The sequence below is a fragment of the Coffea arabica genome, chromosome 3e (assembly GCF_036785885.1).
Source record: "Coffea arabica cultivar ET-39 chromosome 3e, Coffea Arabica ET-39 HiFi, whole genome shotgun sequence".
In the NCBI taxonomy this organism is placed as follows: Eukaryota; Viridiplantae; Streptophyta; class Magnoliopsida; order Gentianales; family Rubiaceae; genus Coffea; species Coffea arabica.
The window spans coordinates 2,391,630-2,411,491 of record NC_092315.1 but is presented as its reverse complement, the minus strand read 5'-3'; the positions used below and the strand labels follow the sequence as shown (position 1 = coordinate 2,411,491).

The window sequence follows — 19,862 nt, the reverse complement described above, 5'->3', positions numbered from 1 at the left end:
ATCTCTAAGGCAATTCTGCTAATGCATCTCTCTGTCTAATATAGCCTTCTTTATGAACCTTTGCGGGCGTTTGATGACTGGATGATGTCCTTGTAGGCAACTAGATTATAACAACATACATGGTAAAGGAATAATGTGTAAATACCCCTTGAAATTCTAGAAAGGAAAAAGTCTCTTCCGCCCAATCGATGACAGGAGAGGGAGCGATACAACCTAAGACGAGGATCTTAAGGTTGGTGGAAAACCTATGAGAGAATACTTCAATTCTATTAGGTAATCAATCGCTATAAATTAGATGTCTACACTCTACCAAGTGTCTTCCTCCCTTAGCAAATCAAATGTCAACTTCTATTATTTTTTTTCTTTAATAAAACCAACAAATGTCTACTTGCACCGTAATTAGACCATAACACCATATTTGTAATTAGATAAATATCATCATGTTAACCTCCTACTTATATGCAAATGCACATAAATGTTGAAGAAAAATCTAATATACAATAAAGAAAATATTAAATGAAAAAGAAAATTCTAATATAGACTAAAAAAAGAAAAATTCTATACCAAACGACATACTAATAGTTATAGGATAATGCAAACTAAATGATAATCCGCCTTGATTATTTGTATCTATTGCTTATCATGCTATGATTTAAAGTCCCTTCTTGTATGTTTTTTGTAAGTGAATTTCTATAGAAGAAAAATATAAAAATCAATCAATCAATCAATCATTATCCATTACAAATTATCTTAGAGAGAAGTAAATTAGTTTGATATCCCCTAAAATTTGTACAATCACTCGAAATCCAATAAACTCTTAGATAATAATTTCCCCAGTATAAAAAAAAATCAAATATAGTGCCTAAAATATCACGAAGAGCGGTATGGGAAGAATCTCTTTTTGTCACAAAATAAGAAGGTTAACATAATTATTATATCCCAAAAAAAAAAAGAAAAATAAAAAGTCTGCCAAAATAATTATTTTTGCAATCAAAATTGTGAATTTGGTTTATGACTTCATTTATGCGTCTTGGTGGATTAAGCAAATTTCGAAAAAAAAAAAAAAAAAGATCTATATTTACATTGACCAAAATGCCCTCCAGGAAGTCAAGACTCTCCTCAATTTCCCCTCTTCAACCTCCTCCTCACAGAACCGACACCCATAAAGAAAACAGGCTGACACGCAAACGACACAGACACAGATAAGCTGTCACCGTTCTAGAGAGAAAGAAAGTAAGAGAGAGAAATCGAGAGATGGACTTGTACGGAGCGAAGAGCACGAAGGACGATTATGCGGTTGACCTAGAGGCCGGAGATTTGCTGTACCCTGGGATCGGCTACGGCGAGAATCAGCTCCGATGGGGATTCATTCGCAAAGTCTACGGCATCCTTGCCGCTCAGATCGTCCTCACCACCCTCGTCTCTGCCTTAATTGTGCTTTATGATCCCATCAACCAACTTCTCCGCGGCAATTCCATCCTTTTGCTGTTCCTCTGCTTTCTCCCCTTCGTCCGTAAGTTTATCTATTCATTTTCCCTTTTTTTTTTGTCAATTATGGGAAAACATTAGGGTTTGATCTAGTGAATTCGAGTTGTTGATTATTCTTTTGGTGATGCTCTGATAGTATAGTGCATTTATATGATATTATTGTTGCAGGGAAAATGCATGTGCATTGATTGTCAGTGAAATTGAACTTTTGTAAGCCGTAGGGTTTAAATTCCACTGGGAATGCATATATATATATATATGATAGTATCGCATATAGAACAGATGTCGTCGTTGGCTAGTTGAGTGACAAAATCATCATTGGAATGAAATTTAAATTAGGATTTTGAGTTGTTGCTGTTGGATAGAAGCAAAATATCTGTGTTTTATGATCAAGTTTTCTTTTTTCTTTTCTTTTTTTTTCCTGTTTGGTTTATATGATTATGATAAGTATTTATTCAGATGAATCTTTCTGCTGATGCTGAGCTTTCACAATTTTCTTGTGATTTAGAATTAAGAAACAGTAGTTGAAGTTTGGCCTAGAGCTTGTTTTTCTATGTCTATAAACCGGAAAGCTTAGCAGTAAGAATATCTACTTAAGAACTTTAGTGATAAATTTAAGAAAACACACTTCATGTTTTCGGTTTAGTTTGTTTGGAATTTCAGCTTGTGTTTTATGGAACCCTTAGCACTACTACTTGTCTTCAATATGTAGCAGGAATCTAGGAGGAGTGCTTCTCTGGATTCTTTTGATTTGTTTCAATATTCTTAATAATGCGTTGTGGAAATCCTTCACAGTTTTGTGGCCGTTGCACGTGTATCAGCAAAAGCATCCACTGAATTTTGTTTTCCTTGGGCTTTTTACTGCTTCTCTAAGTCTGACAGTTGGAGTAAGCTGTGCTAATACTGATGGTATGTGCTTCTGTACCCTGGTTTCTTTGTCTTGGGATGCTCATGAACTCTTGGCTGTATGGCATTCCCCCTTTTTATGGACACTTGTTGAGAATTGTTTCTGATTGCATTTTGTGCGGAGTTTACAGGGAGAATTGTGCTTGAAGCTCTGATCTTGACATCAGCCGTAGTTGTAGGCTTGACTGGATACACTTTCTGGGCTGCCAAGAAGGGCAAAGATTTTAGTTTCCTTGGACCAATCTTGTTCACCAGCCTTGTAGTACTCCTACTGACTAGCTTTCTCCAGGTTCTATCTCTGTCCCCTTCTCTCTCACGCACGCGCATGTGCACACACACTCTTCACCTTGTGAATGTTGTGTATATTTTATTATCTCATATTGACCCACCATACCTGTTATCTTCACTTTGCAGATGTTCTTCCCACTGGGATCAACTTCTACTGCTGTTTTCAGTGCATTTGGTGCTATAGTTTTCTCTGGATACGTAGTTTATGACACGGAGAACCTAATCAAGCGTTTCACATATGATGAGTATATCTGGGCATCGGTCAACCTTTACCTGGACATCCTCAACCTGTTCCTTACCATCCTGCAAATGCTCAGACAGGGTGACAACTAGGTGTACAGGTGTTATGACCTTGATCATATAAGTTTGCTTGGGGATCAAGCTATAGTACCATTTTATTTCCTGTTTGTCCTCGTGGTTCTGACCTAAAAGTTTTAAGCAGTTCGTAATTTTTGCTAAATACTCAATGCCCTTCTAAAAGAGTAAGACATCTTCTTTTTTTTTCCTTGAATCCTCGCATTTGCAACTGTCAGGCTCAGGATTCGATACTTGAACTTAACAGCAGGGGAACTCTGAAACTCCCTTGTGCAAAGTTTTATGTATAAGGATAATATTATATCAGCCGCTGCCTTATTTTCTAAGGTTCCACGGAGATGGCATTGTATTTTCTAGGGATAATTTTCACTAATTGCACATTGAACTTAAACGACCATCTCCCTCGAAGCTCCATTTTCTGGATCCAAATGTCTAAACAAATTCGATTGCGGTGTTGTGCAAGCTCAATAAATGACCGTCGTATCAAAATGTTCTCTTTTCAATCTTTTCTTCCCGAGTGTAAAGAACTCGTCAAATTATCAGAAAATGAGCTGCACTTGAGAAAGGCGCTACATGTTTTCATGCTGTAAGGTACGAGTGAAATTTGTAGAAAAATTTTACTGTAGATCAATGTAGAAATTGTAAAAAAATTTTTGCGAAATGAAAAAACTTTTTTTCTTTTTCCTTTTCTTTCTTTTTTTTTCTTTTTCTTTTTTTTCTTTCTTTCTTTTTTCTTTTCCTTCGGGCAACCGCCCCGCGGGGGGCTCTCGGGGCGGGGGGGAATTTTTTCCCCCCGCTTAGAAACGGGGCGGGGGGCGGGGGAGTATACCCCCGCCCCGCCCCCCGCAAAACAAAAAAAAGTATATATATAATTATATATAACATGTAAGTTAATTAGTTATAAACTTATGATAATGATATTATTAGTTAGATGTATTATATAATGTATATTAGTTTATGTAATATAATTGATATTATCAATTATATGAATAATTCTACATGTTTACTAATAGAATTTATTAATTAGTTATACTAAATTTACTAATATATTTATACTAAATTTCTAATTACACTTAATAGAATAACACTTTTTCTCAAAAAAAAATCACAAACACAATAATGAATTAGTGATTGCATTTGTACTAAAAGTGAAAACTTGACTATTTTAGTTATATTTATTTCATCATATTGGATTGTATTCAAATAACTTCTGTTTGATTGTTTTTATGAGTTTCAATTGTAAAATTACAATGAATAATAATTTGGTGATGTGTGGATATTTTAGTACTTGATTATTTATTAAAATTTAATTATAATAAAATTTTATTAACCCCGCGGGAGCACCCGCGGGGGAAGCGGAGCGGGGGCGGGGCGGGGCGGGGCGGGGGAGCAGGAGGCGGGGGCCGGGGCCGGGGCGGGGGACGGGGGGAACTAATAGGCAACGGGGCGGGGGATGGGGGAGGGGTCCCCCGCCCCAACCCCGCCCCGTTGCCATCCCTACCCTTCCCCCTCTTCTGTTCGGTTGTTCCCTCTCCCTCCCCTGCCACCCCTCTTCTCCCTCTCCCCTTCCCCTTCCCCTTCCCCTTCCTTTTCCTCGCCACCCCTATCCTACCATCTCCCCCGCCACCCCTCTGCCTCCCCCCCCTATCCTCTTCTCCCTCTCCCTCCCCCGCCACCCCTATTCTCCCTTCCTCACCACCCCTATCCTCCCCTCTCCCCATCCCTCTTCCCTCACCCGCCTCTGCAAAAGAAGACCGGAAAGAATGGGGAAGGGGTTTGGGTCTCAAATCTTGCTGGAACCGGGTTCGACGGTAGAATGGGGAAGGGGTTTGGGTCTCAAATCCAACGACAGAACCGTTTCCCCGCGTCACGTGGCATTTGAACTTGCTCCTTCCAATGAACCCAACTGGGTTCGTTTCCAAGTTATCGGAAAGAATCCCGTTTGGGTGCACAGCGGCGAACGCGGTAAAGTCAGCACCTTTAGGACTCGTGAGCGCGGTGAAATGGAAATTGGGGACAAGTTTTGCGTTTCTGCCAAGACTCCCGGTGGATGTGGTGGTTGGCTACGGAGGATCTGGTGGGTTGGGTGAGGGAGGAGAAAGAAAAAAAGTTGAAGGGAAATTTTTTGTGTATTAGAAAAGTTGAAGGGAAATTTTTTTTAAGTGTGTAGGTTAAAAACTTTGATAAATTTTTTGGGGTTTTTGTAGTAAAAATTGTTAAAAAATTAATAGCATATAAACTTGTAAAAAGCTTGGGGTCCAAACAGGCCCGATGTTTGACCAAATAGGAATCAATTAGAGAGTTATTTGGCCTATCGAAACTGGCACATTTGTGGAAGATTCCCTGTTTAAAAAAGGTGGCATGATACCATTACTTGGCACCCTGCAATGGTCAATTTTGAGCCATTAGCTCCTGTAAGTTTCTCCAGAATTCCAAATTAATGCAGCCTCTCAATCTGCATTCAGAGATTGAGCCCCCTACATCAGTTGCAGTACACTGAAGCAAACGCTTCGCCACATACATTTGTTACTGACAAGACACCAAACGCTTCGCCGCACACAAAGCAGAACAGACCCAAACTTCAATATTCGCTTTGTCCTACATGCTCACTTTCACCATCGGCTCCCTTCTTGTGTTCATGAATTCGCTCAAAAAATGGTATCAGCCTAACTTAGCAGCCTTCTGGGCTTTCTTCAATAGTTACTACAGTAAACTAACTCTGAGGATATTTCAAGAACTTGCTTATGTCCAAACAGCCTTTTTGTACATGACAGGCACATGATTGACATGGTTCAATAATCTTTGAGAATAGCAGCAAGAAGCATGGAAGTTGGAGAAACATTGACAAATAACATTTGTTATTGGAAGTCCTGCTGTTAAACAACAAAGTTGCTTTCAAAAATTAGCCAAGCAATACAAGGGGGATGATGCCGTCAAATGAAAGGCACAGAATTTTATCTTGGAACAGTAGCTGTGACTATTGAGGGATCTGCCTAGTATCTTGGATGTGCTGTCAAGTGTTTGCTGAAGACTAAAACTAAAACTACAACAATTCAATGTTTACCATCCTCCGTAATCCATTTCTCCTATCCAGTAAAAGGTGCAGCAATCGCAATGGAATAACTAGCAATTTACTGACACAACAAACTTGTTTGTAGCAACAAATGCGAAGTGGTTAACAAGCGCCAATTGTGCAAAAACACAGGTTCAGAAAAATAAACAGAGATAGAATTTCTGCTAAATGAAAGTATAAAAATACTTGAACTTCGTTTAACAGGAGAACAATAATATATACATTTTGATGTGGACGCAGTACAACACCAAATCATCACCATAAATCATAAACTGGACACTCAATTGCATTTGTACGGAGAATGAGAGAGAGGCAAATGAAAAGAATTATGCCCCTTCAGTATGTGCGCAGAAAATCAATGAATCATGACCTAGCAGGTTCGTCATCATCCTCAGTATCCCAAGGCAACTGTTCCTCTTTCTCAGCGGCAGTCGATAGCTTCTGCAGATCAGCATTATTTGAACCGCCTCTTGCGGCGACCTTGGTATCATCATCACTTCCAATATCTTCAATCTCATCCCACCCAATCTCTTCTTCCTCATGTGAGGATCTTTGGCTTGAAACTAAAGAGAAATCACTAATATCGTTCTTCCCTGTTGAACTCCCCCTGTCTGACTTCCCATCCTCCAATCTTCCTTCAACACTGTCTTCAGACACACTTGATCTCTTCTTATCTCCATTAGCCAATTCCTTCTCGGTCTCTTCAATTTCTTTCTTCAACTCCTCTCTCGACTTAAACCCACTGTCCCCATCCTCCTCATCATCATCAACATCCCAACTCAAATCCTCCTCATCCTCTCCCTCAATCGCTCTCCTCACGAGCTTCACCCTTGCCTCCTCTGCTTTCTTAACCCTGTAAACTCGATAAAAATACCTACTCCAAAAGGTCTCGCGATCGACCTTCCCCGGAACGACCTCATCATAAATCTCCCCAATAACACCATTTTCGTTAACCAAATCCTCAATCTCACCAATCTTTTCATCAATCAAAAAGCCCTTTTTCCACTCCTCATACTCCCCTACCTCCTCAGGCTCATCGCAATACGTCTTTATATCACATTGCATGGCTCTAATCAATGCATCAATTCTACTATAAGGTTTCAAATTTTGTTTATTTACACCATTCCCATCACCACTTTCAACTAATTCAACATCAGAAGCATCAAAATCACCATCATTAGGGTGAAAAATGGAGTCTTTGCCATGAATAATAATCCCGGAAACAGCTCCACCGAGGTCATCAATCACTTGGCCGACAGATTCAAGGGAAGTTTGAGCGACTGCGGCCCCAGATTCGAGCCGACCGGGAAGGTTCTCAACAGCGCGTCTGGCGGCTTCACGGATGACGGTGGTTTCTTTTCTCAAGCCGGAGCTGAATTCCTCGAGATCGTTGCGGTAATTTCTGATTACGGATTCAGATTTGGAGGCAACGGATTTGAAAAAGGAGGAGCCGAAGGTTGCCCAGGAGCTCGTTGTTGTGACGGATGAAATTTGGGGGTTAGGGTTAGGGTTTTGGGATTGGGAATTTGACGGTGAGGAAGGGGTAGTTTCGGAATTATAGCTCGGATCGGAGGAGGTCTTGGGAGATGAAGGCGGAGATGGGTCCTCAGCAAATACTGATCTGAAGATATCCATGAACGAATAGGAAATTAAATTATTTATGTGGAGATGAAAAGAATTTTTGTGGAAATCAAAATAGTCGTAATCTAAATACCGTGCAGTAGGTGTGGGTATTTATAGAATGGAAGAACAGAATTTAGGGAAGATTTGTTTGCTTGGGGAAGGAGAGGCCAGAGGCGGCGTGTGTCCCCTGTTTGGAAGAAGATTTTTTTTATTTTATTTTTTTGAATAGTAATTCTTTCACGTTTGGGGTTAGGGAGATGTCACTTGAAGCAATGGAATTTTCATAACGTAAAAAAGAATTTAAAAAAAAAAGAATTTTCCTTAAAAAAAAAGGAATTTTCATTAATTCTTAGTGATGCATAAAGTTTCATAAAGTAAAAGTCTTTTTTTTTTTTTTTCAATCACATAACGTAAAAGTCAAGAAGGAAAATGAAAGGCAAGATGCTATTTTCTATCAAAAAATTTTATATTTTTGGTGAACACATTTTTCAATTATTCTTTTACTTCACATATATTAAATAGTTATATTTTTTTTATAAAAATTTCAAAAAATAGCAATTCAAACGAAAACTTTTGCCAGATAGAATTACAGATTTGCTTTTTTCAATCATCCTTCTACCTTACATACATCAAATCGTTTTTCTACAAAATTTCAAAAAATAACAATTCTAACGGATTCAAATTGTTGCAAAGAACTACGATTTTGCTTGGGAGGGGTATTTTTTAGGAGGATTTTAATAGGCTGGTTTTTTACAATTTCGTCTACAGAAAACCCTCTAAAAATACCCTAAATTTTAATAAACACTTCAACATATCCCAAAATGCAACAAAGTTTTTCCTTCTCTTTTTTGCCTTTCTTCTTCATCCTCCTTCCCAACCTCAGCCTGTCGATACCTCCAACGACATCTCTTCCCCCGCCAGTGCTGGTATCACTTGTTCTCCTTTCTTCCCCCTTTTCTTCTCCCTCCCTTTCCTCCTCCCTCTTTCCCTTCCTCCTTTTTCTCTCCCTCCTCCTCATTCCTCTGCCAACCCCTTCTTTCCTTTTACCCTACTTCCTCTCTTTTCCCTATCCCTTGTTCCACTTTGACCCTTGCAAAGATTGTTCGAGGGTAGGGGAGGGAAGGACAGGTGGAGAGAAGAGATAAATGGGGAAAGAGTACCAGGGGAAGCGGGGAAGGAAAATAAGGAAAAGAGGAGAATAAGGGGAAAGAGGGAAGAGAAGAGGAAGGGAGAGATAAAGAGAGGACAGCGACAGAGGTGGTGGCCACCGGCAGGCATGGCGATTGTGGGGGAGGAAAAGGAGTAGATGTTGGGAAGAAGAAGAAAGATGAAAGAAATGGAAGAAAGAAAGAAAAGAAAAAGGCAAATAGGAGGGGAAAAAAGAAAGTTTTTCAATTTTTTCAAACCCTAAATACATTAAAAAAAAACTTTCCACAATTTCTACAATAAAATATAGTAAAGTTTTATATGAACACCCAAAAAATGCATCTTCTAAATAGACCTTAATTTTCTATGAAGAATCAGAGAAATACAAAGGGATTTTTATACTTTTTCCCTAACAGCCAACATATGTGACCAATTCTATCCTACTCTAATTAAGGTTATCCAAGAGGTCAGCAGAAAGAGACCCACCTAGGCTAGACCTTTGGCATTGGTATGATTCATTTATTGATAGCTCTAAATGGTGAGTTGGACCATTTTATCATTCTATAAGGATAAACTAAGTATTCCTTTGTCCCGCTTTGTTAATCTCGATTTTTTTTCACATATTTTGGGAAAAATTAGTTAATTTTATTGAAAGTGTAAATCTAACATACTATTTTTCTAAAATATCCTTATGTTAATATTAGAAGTATGACGAATTATTATACATTTATATCAATTACAACAACAATACCGATCAAGAGTTGCACCACTCAATTTATGAATCAAAGCAATTATTGAATAAGGTAGATTATACTCACTCATAACAAAGTACATTAAATCAGGGTATTTTAGAAAAATTAAAAATATTCTTTAATTGAAATGTCGACTATAATTTGAGATGGATGAAAAGAAAAAATGACCTTATTAAATTATGATGGAAGAATAATAAGCAATATTATATTTAAAAAAATGACCGAGGTTACTGCATAACTGGACTCAAATTTAATAGCATTTGGCTAAGAAGTGCCATTGGGCATTCTATGGGCATTAGGTGTTAATTTTTTTTTGATAAAAGTGTGATTAATTTGGAAAAATATCTAAATGTAAGAGGTGCAACAAATACGAGTATGTACATATATATAGTAAATATATATTTTTGGATAATATTTATATGGTAAGTAAATTTGATAATAAATTAGATGTATTAATGAATGTCTAGTAAACATCATTGGAGAAATCTAACTTAATAAATGGGATTGGTTAATGGATATCTTTTTTGTAATAATAAAGTTAATTCTAGATTGTGTCTAAATGAATGAGTGCAATAAATGCAAATGTATACATTAAATTAGGGTGTGATTAAGTACTCGGTCAATATCTTCTCCTTACTTGATAGGTGTGAGGATAACTTATAGAAGACGTAGTTCATGACACATTAATTGAGTAACACGACTTTCCATGGACAATGAAAAAAACCAAAAATAATTTACTTAGAATGTTTTGGTTGGCGATATTTCCAAAGCAATAATGTTTCTCACTGAGCAAATTTTTCTTAAATAGTACTAAAATTACCCTCAATCAATCAACTCTATATATTCTTCTTTATTTTTTTTAGATCCATGAAACACTAATTACTCCTCTTCTTCTCTCCACAATTAAAATTTGTTCCTCTTCACTTACTCACGTATTTCTCTATCTCTCTCTCTCTCTCTCTCACACACACATTAATTCATCGATTATTTTTTTATTAATTCTATATGCTCTTATATTTTTTATTTTTGAAAATTTACTCAAAAAAGGTTCTTTTTTCAAACACAATGTAATGTAAGTCAAAATAAATAATATTTTAAAATAAAAATAATACCAAAAAATAGCCATACTTCCCTTCAATATTCATGGGAAATATAACGTAATGTAATTTAAACTTATTTTTTATCTAATTATTAGAGAATATGAATACTTGATAGAAATCAAGTTTTACATGATCATTATGAATACTTGATAAAATATAAAAGTGAAGATTTATATGACAAGTACCATAGAGAAAACGATGGTAAAGTTTCATTGGTATTGGTTGCTTAAAGGCATGATAAACAAGTAGAATTCAAAGGAAAAAAGCATGTTGCATGTTAGAAAAACTCTCATGTTAATGTGTGAGTGAAAAGAGAGCAATGCGAACAATAGAAAGAAGGGTGAGAAATCCTAGCAACAAATATTTAATTAAGGAGAGAGAAAAGAGGAGTAATTCATATATAATGGACCCTTGGAAAATATCGCTTGCGGAATGTTTTCATTAGAAAAATAAAAAATTACAAGAAGTATTACACGCAGAAAGGGGGTGAAAAGGACAAATCACAGCTATCGGCCGACTGCCTCCTACTTGACCGCCCTCTCCACCGCGGGCGCCCAAAGCTGATTACTCCTTAACAGACAGAGACTCTCTTTTTTCTCACTCTTTCTCCTGTTTCCGTAAATAAATTCAAATTTCCTATCAGAAAACTGTCGAATAAAATCCAATTAACAATAATTTAAGTAGTAATAATTTAATAAATGAAGGGCCATGATCGGATAAATTCCAGTCTACCAGATGAGCTAATCCTCGAGATCTTCCGTTACTTAGATACGAAGCCCAGCCGCGACGCAGCCTCTCTCGTCTGCAAGAGATGGCTTGGCCTCGAGCGGCTCAGCCGCGATACAATTCGCATCGGCGCGTCCGGAAGCCCCGACGGTCTCGTCAAGATGCTATCCAGCCGGTTTCCCCATGTTCGAAACGTGTTTATTGATGAACGCCGCTCCATTACTCTACCTTTTCAATTTGTAAGTTTACTTTTTTCTGATCAAATTCTGAGTTTAAAGTTTCGGATTTTGTATGCTACATTTGGGAAATGTTGCATGGGGATTGATTGTTAGTCAATTGAGTTGTGGAAATTTGTTGAGAAAATTTGAATGTGAATGAGTGATTTTGAATAGGATAGTTTTATCATTTGAGTTGAAGTAAGTCTGCTGGATTGAGCTGCATTTTGCAGCAAAACGGGATCTTTTTGCGGGAAATTGGTTATACGTGGAAGATATATTTGTGAATTAATTTATTAGCCGTTGGGATGCCAAAGATCGTTGTGAAATTTAAAATGCAGTTAAGTTGTTTCGGATGGGCAAATTTAAGTCTTTTTGGTATATTTGGCTTGATCTTACGAATGATTAATTGACCGTTTTGTGGGTCTTTGGTCGAAATTGGTCGTGCATGGAAGAATTTAAAATATTGGGAAATATTCAAGCATATAAACTATCAATGTTTGGAGTATTTCCTATGACATTTTTGTCGATTTTAGAGATGCATTTAGCTGAGCTTCATTATAGAGCAAAATGCGATCTTTCATGCAGCAGCCGTCATAGGCAAGATCTCATGTAATTTAGGTAAAATATTTAATCAGTATTTGAAGTTCTTATTTCTAGGTTTGACAAGACTAGGTTCTGAAATGTGAAATTGGAATTGGTGAAATTAGAGGAAACAATAAGAAGATAGAGTGTAAAGAGATATATATATATATACACACACACCCCAAGAAGAAGGGATGGAAAAGCTTATTAGATCTTGACTTTATAGCAGAAAGGGTTATTTGTCTGAATTAGGGCTACCTAACCTAATAAAGATTGCAGAAGTTGTACTTATAATATCGAGTTATTGTTGTCTTCGGTTTTAACTTGAGGCATATCATTGGCTTTTGGATGTAAGGAGCCTGCTCCTACAAGATATCCAAACTGAGGACCCTAACAGGGCCCATCTCAGAGTTTTGTACTTTAGCCCACGTCTCCACTGCACAGTGTTTGGTAGGGGACAAACCTTAGCATGTTGATTTCTGTCTAAAAAGGAGACTCATATTGGCCTAGTGTTCTGTTTATTAAAAGTGACTTAAGGAATTAATAATCACTTCTTTCTCCATTTAAGAGTTATCCATGGATTTTGGAGTTCAATGCATTCCTTTTTCGGCAGCTTCTGGGTCTTGCCATTTTTATATAACTGATTTCTTGAGTCATATGGTATTCAAGGAAATTTACCCTGTGAACGTTCTCAAGTTAGATCAGAATAGAATTTTTCATGCTTCTGCAATAGTATTGGCAAAATCAGAAGTTTGTTATTGAAAGTTCTGAATTTTTTTAGTTTGTAAAAATGTTTAGGAAGTTGGGTAGTTTTTAGCAGTTTCCTCCTGGAGTTAAATATTACATCTGATGAATAATTTTGCTTCTTGATAATGGACATAGAACTTTAATATTCCAATGTTGAAAGAAGTGCATATCACAACAGATGGCTCCCCCACTTGCGTCAACGTATTGTGATGTTCCTGTCGCTTATCGCCTGCAAGAATATTGCCTGCCTTTTTTTTCTTATCCTTTGATTGTCTTAAATTGCAGATTTTCTTTCCTCCCCCCTTCCCCCTCTCTCTAGCTTTCTCTGTCTCTCTCTTTTTTTCCTTTCCCTTCCCCACAGTATCATAGTTCCTAGTGGGGAAAAAACATAGACATATTTTTTGTTATTTAGTGATACTTAATACTTTGAAATCTATCGCTCTGTCTTTAGGATTCTGATGGTAATTATATAAGAAGTTTAATGCTTAAGGCTGATCTACACCTCTGACGCTCCAGTAGGTAAAACTGTCTTCAGTAGTTTAGTTTGGTTGCTGGGTCTGATGCTTATGTGAGGCTGTTGCCTCAACCATCTTCAGCCTATTTTGGCCCAGTTTTTGCATTTTTTATGTTGCATTGCAGGAGTACTTATACTGAGCTTCAGTGGCCACATATTGCTATTTCTTCTAAATATAAATTTTTCTGTCCATTGTTAGGGAAAAAGACGACGTGCAGATCATTCTGCACTTTCACCTCTCAAACTTCAATTTGCTGCTGGCAAAACTGGCCCCGAAGACTATGAAACAGAAACTTACTATTTATCGGATGCTGGACTAGCTGTTGTTGGAGATGGCTTTAGCAAACTTGAAAAATTGAGTTTGATATGGTGCTCTAATGTGACAAGTTTAGGGTTGAGATCTATTGCAGAGAAGTGTAATGCATTGAAGTCTTTGGATTTACAGGTAAAGATGTGCTTTCTCAATTCTATGCTATGTTTCCCTTTTTCGGTATATTTTTCCCCTCTTGCTAATTTAATGGCTAGTGGATCAGTCTAAAGTAAGATTACAACTACATAATGTTATATGGACTTGGAAGTCCTAAAGAAAGCTTTCTTCTTGAAGGGTTGCTATGTTGGAGATCAAGGTCTAGCAGCCGTTGGAGAGTGGTGTAAGCAACTTGAAGATTTGAACTTGCGGTTTTGTGAAGGTCTAACTGACACTGGTTTGGTGAACTTAGCCCTTGGTTGTCGAAGGAAATTGAAATCTCTTGGTGTTGCAGCTTGTGCAAAAATAACAGATGTTTCATTGGAAGCTGTTGGATCTTATTGCCAATCTCTTGAAACCTTGTCATTGGATTCAGAGTTTATACATAACAAAGGTGTGCTTGCTGTGGCCAAAGGATGTCGGGTTCTGAAAGTTTTGAAGCTACAATGCATTAATGTAACAGATGAGGCTCTCGAAGCTGTGGGCATCTTTTGCAATACCTTGGAGTTCTTGGCATTATACAGCTTTCAGAGATTCACTGACAAGTCTGTCTCTTTTATCTTTTGTTAATTATATATTTTGCTCATGACAATATTTTTTTTGATAGAAACGATAAAAGTGGTCGGGCTAGAAATCTTTTGAGATCTAGTCAAGCTTTCAGTAATCAAGTTCAACTCGATTTATTGGAGCCAAACTCCAAATATGGTTTGGCCTGCTTCTGTTCATGCACGGTCTTGTGAAAGAAGTTCCGTGTTTGAACTTCAAATTTGCCTCAGCCTTGTAGTGAGCAATAAGCTAAGCTCGAGGTCTAGTCTGCAATGTATACCTTGTTATGTGGTAGTAATCAGTCGTATCTTGCTAATTATACTACGAATTATGGGAACAGCATACTGACTTTAAGTCTATAATTTCCTCAAAGAAAACACTGATTTAGGAAAAATAGTAATCAAGCTCTATCTCTAGTCCAAGCATGTAAAGTCTTATGCAGGTGTTTCTTGTGAGCCTAAACCAAGCTGAGCTTATGTTTGTCTAGACTAGATCATAGAATCAATAAGAATTATTCAGTGTCCTATTTCAAGCTGTTCAATTTGACAAATAAATTTAGTTTAGCCTATTGATGCTTAACACCTGAAGCTGTTTGTGAACAGCTGGTTCAGAAACAGCTTTACGTGTTCCTTTTTTTTTTAATTATTAAAAATCCAGGATTTAAGTGGGGGGGGGGGTGTGTGTGTGTATTAGTAAAAGAGAACTGGCTTTTTGCTGCAAATTCACAAGTAAAACATTTTATTTTTCACCTATGAAGGGAACTTTAGCTCTTTCAAAAATTCTAATGTCTCTTTGTGAGTTATATGGTCAAGCAAGACAAGCAATCAGTCATAATTTCTTTGTCATCTTATACTTTTTCCATGTTTCAGGAGTCTGTGTGCCATAGGAAAAGGGTGCAAGAGACTAAAGAACCTTACCTTGAGTGATTGCTATTTCCTAAGTGATAAGGGTTTAGAAGCTGTTGCCGTCGGTTGTACAGAGCTGACACATCTTGAGGTCAATGGCTGCCACAATATTGGAACTTTTGGATTGGAGTCGATTGGAAGATCTTGCGCGTATGCTTGATTATCTCTTCATTTCTTTTTATTTGTTTGCATCTGTTTTATTTTTACTCTGAAGGTTTTCGTTTTATCTTGTTGGGTGGTTAGTTTGACTGGTTTGGTTATTCTTTAGAATGCAGTTTTTTTACCTTACTATCTCCACGGGTACTAATGTCTGACATTATTACCTATTCGATGGTACTTGTGGGGAAAGCTCTATGCTACCCATGAAATTAAAATCATTAATAGCATGTTGAGTTAAGATTCCTCCTCGCTTCTTCCCAGAATCACCACGTCCTTCCAGCCCACAAAGGAAAAGAAAATGAAGTATTAATTGTGTCTTGTTTTATCTTTTTTCTTCCTGTCAACTTGGAAAAGCTAATGAAAACATCCATAGTCTTTTTTTGTAGTCTATCCTGCCATAAAGAAAGATAATAATATAAATAGTGTTTCAAACCGTTGTACTTTTAGTGTTCACTTACCATTTTAGACATACTACCATGCTTTCCTTGTGCTTCAGTCACAGTACTAATTCACCATTGTGCATTGGCTACTGCAGGAGCCTTTCGGAGTTGGCCTTGTTGTACTGTCAAAAGATAGGTAATTTCGCACTGTCTGAAATAGGCAGAGGCTGCAAGTTCTTGCAAGCTCTTCACTTGGTAGACTGCTCAAGTATTGGTGATGATGCCATTATTAGTATAGCAAAAGGCTGCAGGAATTTGAAAAAGCTTCACATTCGTCGGTGTTATGAGGTATTGCTTTCTCTGTGTTTCTGCAGGCTACCTCTTTTTGTATTGTGAATCCTTTTCTTTTTCTTTTTTGGTAATGCTATATGATACGAGTCTCTATTGCTTCCCATAGTATACACTGTAACAAATCCAGGTAGCATGTATTTGTCCAAGTAAAAGCTTTTTGTGTCTGGCTCTACCTACGAATTTGTTCCAACAAAACTGAGGAGCCATGTTTTTGTCTTCCTCATTCTTTATTAAGAATAACTTACATGCACTTGGTGCTATACTTCAGTTTGCAATTGAACGGACAGCTATGCCGTTTTTGTCTTACCTTTCCTCCAGTATATTAGAAAGTGGACTAACCTTTTCATGCTTTAGAAAGATTAAATATTACAGATCTAATTTTCTTGTAGTAGACATGGAGAACGTTCTTAACTAATTTTCCATTCATGTAGCATGGCTAAGATGATGTTCTGCTATTTTGTTTATCCTTGAATAAATGGTCTGCTGATTTTTGCAGTCAGCTTTTAACAAATCCTTTTTTCCTTTGTGCTGCTGCCATACTTGTGTTGTGTACTCATTTCTTTGCTAACATATATTTTATATTTTCAATTGTTTGTGACCATCAAGGATTGTCACCCTTACAGTGCTGTTAAGCCCAAAAAAATTCTGTTATCCACCTTTCTATGCCTTATGGTGGCAGATGCTTATGTATTTTCTGACACTTCTTCTAGACTTGTCTACAAGACAAAACACCATCTTCTGGATGGCATGAATTGTTCTGAGTTGTAGCTTTTACTTATTTCTTCTTCTAGCTGCCATTGATGTTCGTGATATTTGACATTTGCTCCTGTATCACGTACTAGAAACTAAATGTAATTGTTTTGGTGACTAGGTAGGCAGTAAGGGAATAGTAGCTGTTGGGGAGAGCTGTAAATTTCTTACAGATTTGAGTCTTCGATTCTGCGATAAGTAAAAGCTCTCTCTCTCTCTCTCTCTCTCTGATCTAGTCATTGCATTAAGTTGCTGTGAGTTCTTTCAATAGCATTCACATGTGTCACTGAAATCTTCTCTACCTTCTCTGCATGTTTGTACCCTATAACTATATCAAAAATGATGATCAAATTAATGCAATTCTTTTGAACTTTCTTTCTCGTTAAGCTAGCCTTTTCTAGAAGGTTTTTTACTACATGCTAACTCGCTCAACAAATAAGCCAAAACAGAATTTTTTTCCTGATAAAAAATGGTAACACTATATATAGTGCCAATATGTTATTGGGTTTATCCAATGAAGCTTGGATATGTCTTGTTTTATTTCTTTTGCAATTAGTGTAAGATCTGGGCACTTGGTAATGTTAGAAAATATTCGGCTTCCTGCATGTGAATTGTCTAATGAATTTTTATTAGCTGTATAAATGGAAAATGTTAAAAAAAAATAAAAAAAGGAAAAAATGATATTGATGACACAAGGAGTTGTATGTGTTCAGGATGTGAATGAACTGGCCATGGTTCTGATTAACAATTCAGGGTTTATTGGGTCCAAATAGGGCAAGAACATTGAACTATTTTGGTTGCATCTTTTTGCCCACTCAACTGCTTCTTATTTCAAATTGCCCACAATTTTCTCTGATATAGTGTTTCTTTATCTTTATCTGGTTGCAACTCCTTTCATCCTAGGGAATTGAAGACTCATTAGTTAATTGGAATGAATCACTAAAGTGAATGCCTATACTAGGTCACAGAAAACATGAAATCTTAGAAGATACGTGTATGACCATTTGTCCTGGATGCTCTCTTTATCTTCAACTGATCCATAGAATGCGTAACATTACATTGTTGCCTCTTATTAGGGTAACTTGCAGTTCTTACAAGTTTTCTGTCAAATTCCATGCCTTTCAGTATTTAAATAAGATTCTCTTTCTGGTATTTTATGTCTGCATTTTGCCCCCCATATTCCCAGATATTAATAAAGCAGTCATTTTATAAATGCCCAAGTGGCTTGCGCCTTGGTTATGAGTTTGTTTTTGGTAGTTTATGTTGACAATAAATGCTCTTTGATTGTCAGGATAGGAGATGAGGCACTTGTCGCAATTGGTAACTGTCACTCTTTACGCTACCTGAATGTTAGCGGCTGCCACCACATTGGAGATGCTGGAATTATAGCCATTGCTAGAGGGTGTCCTGAGCTAAGTTACCTGGATGTAAGCGTCCTCCAGGTATGCTCCTCTTCTTTGTTTTCTCCTCCTTTCTCAACCTCTCCTCTCTTCTCCCCTTTCCCATGCCTGTTGGTCCTGATGACCTCAAGGTAAGTTTTCCCGAGATTTTCAATGCACATGGTATGTGACCATTTGGTTGTGTTAACATTAGTGGCTATTTTTGTTGGACTGACTGATGATTGACATAGATCTTAGACCTTAGCTTATGTTTGAATTGCTATGTAATAATATGGGTTACTCAAGTATGTTTTCAAGAGTGTTATACTGTTATTCATTACTTTGAAAGATGCATTAGGTTCCTCTTAGCTACTTTTCCATCTGGCTTCTTGACATTATATCTTTGTTTTTAACATGATGATATTCCAAAAATTGTTTGCTACATTTACCATCTCCTACAAATGGAGGAGTGAGTATGCAGATGAATGATGGTAAAGATAGGGTGAATTTAAAGTATCATTTTGCTTTATTGTTTACTTCAAACCTGGACAATTTGGTCTGCCCATTTCTCCATTTCCTGTGCATCTTCCAGGATGTTCAACATTTTTAAATTGCTGCAAGCACACCTAAATTAAAACAATCGAGTCTCCTCCCCGTTTCTCTCCGCCTCACTCTCTAGATGTACTGCATAATTAAGGTCAATGGCTTTGTTGAATTTCATATTCCTATAGATGCTCAATTACCATTCTGACAGAATTTGGGGGATATGGCCATGGCTGAGATGAGTGAAGGCTGTCCCATGCTCAAGGACATTGTTCTATCACATTGCCGTCAAATAACAGATGTAGGTCTCAGCTACCTTGTTAGTAGGTGCACCTTGTTGGAGACATGCCATATGGTTTATTGCCCTGGCATTACAACTGTTGGAGTCGCCACTGTAGTTGCAAGCTGCGCAAACATAAAAAAGGTGCTGGTTGAGAGGTGGAAGGTCAGCCAGAGGACTAGACGGAGGGCTGGGTCTACCATCTCGTATCTTTGCGTTGACCTTTAGTGTCCTCTCTTCAGCATGCCAGATGGAGGAATGCGCATGTCACTCCGAGTGAAAGACTGAACTTGACCGAGCTTGGAGCTTGCCATGCTGCAACAAAGATCTTGAAAATGAACTGATCCGAGAAGAAAGGCAAAACAACCTCAGAAGAATTTAGTCACAGCTGAAGTTATGTTCTGTACTGTACAAACTTTGTGTAATAAGTTCTGCTTTGCCTGAGCAGGTGCCAATCCTATGTCAGGATTTGCACATTCTGCATGTATAAGTTGTAGGTTTGTTTTGTTGTGGAATGCTGTATACATTAAGCGGATTGAGGCTTTACTTCTTATTGAACTATATCTAGTTGTTGTATGCAAGGGTTCCAGAATTTGCACATAAATTTTTGTATACATCTCCTTAT

The 19,862-nt window shown here is 37.4% G+C and overlaps 3 protein-coding genes across 3 annotated transcripts; 2 read left to right on the top strand and 1 right to left on the bottom strand.

Moving 5' to 3' along the window:
* The first annotated feature begins 1,147 nt into the window (after positions 1-1,147).
* LOC113738178 (BI1-like protein) lies at positions 1,148-3,334 on the top strand. Its single transcript, XM_027265401.2, has 4 exons — positions 1,148-1,513; positions 2,284-2,397; positions 2,526-2,683; positions 2,809-3,334. The coding sequence occupies exons 1-4, from the start codon at positions 1,255-1,257 to the stop codon at positions 3,013-3,015; spliced, it is 738 nt and encodes a 245-aa protein (XP_027121202.2). The 5' UTR covers positions 1,148-1,254; the 3' UTR covers positions 3,016-3,334.
* A 3,099-nt stretch (positions 3,335-6,433) lies between these two features.
* LOC113737894 (uncharacterized) lies at positions 6,434-7,705 on the bottom strand. Its single transcript, XM_027265035.1, has one exon. It carries the CDS (start codon positions 7,703-7,705, stop codon positions 6,434-6,436), a length of 1,272 nt encoding a protein of 423 aa, XP_027120836.1.
* A 3,547-nt stretch (positions 7,706-11,252) lies between these two features.
* Positions 11,253-19,813, top strand: LOC113738176 (uncharacterized). Its single transcript, XM_027265400.2, has 8 exons — positions 11,253-11,656; positions 13,678-13,923; positions 14,083-14,489; positions 15,360-15,545; positions 16,090-16,282; positions 17,157-17,233; positions 18,327-18,477; positions 19,169-19,813. The coding sequence occupies exons 1-8, from the start codon at positions 11,390-11,392 to the stop codon at positions 19,463-19,465; spliced, it is 1,824 nt and encodes a 607-aa protein (XP_027121201.1). The 5' UTR covers positions 11,253-11,389; the 3' UTR covers positions 19,466-19,813.
* Positions 19,814-19,862: the final 49 nt, after the last annotated feature.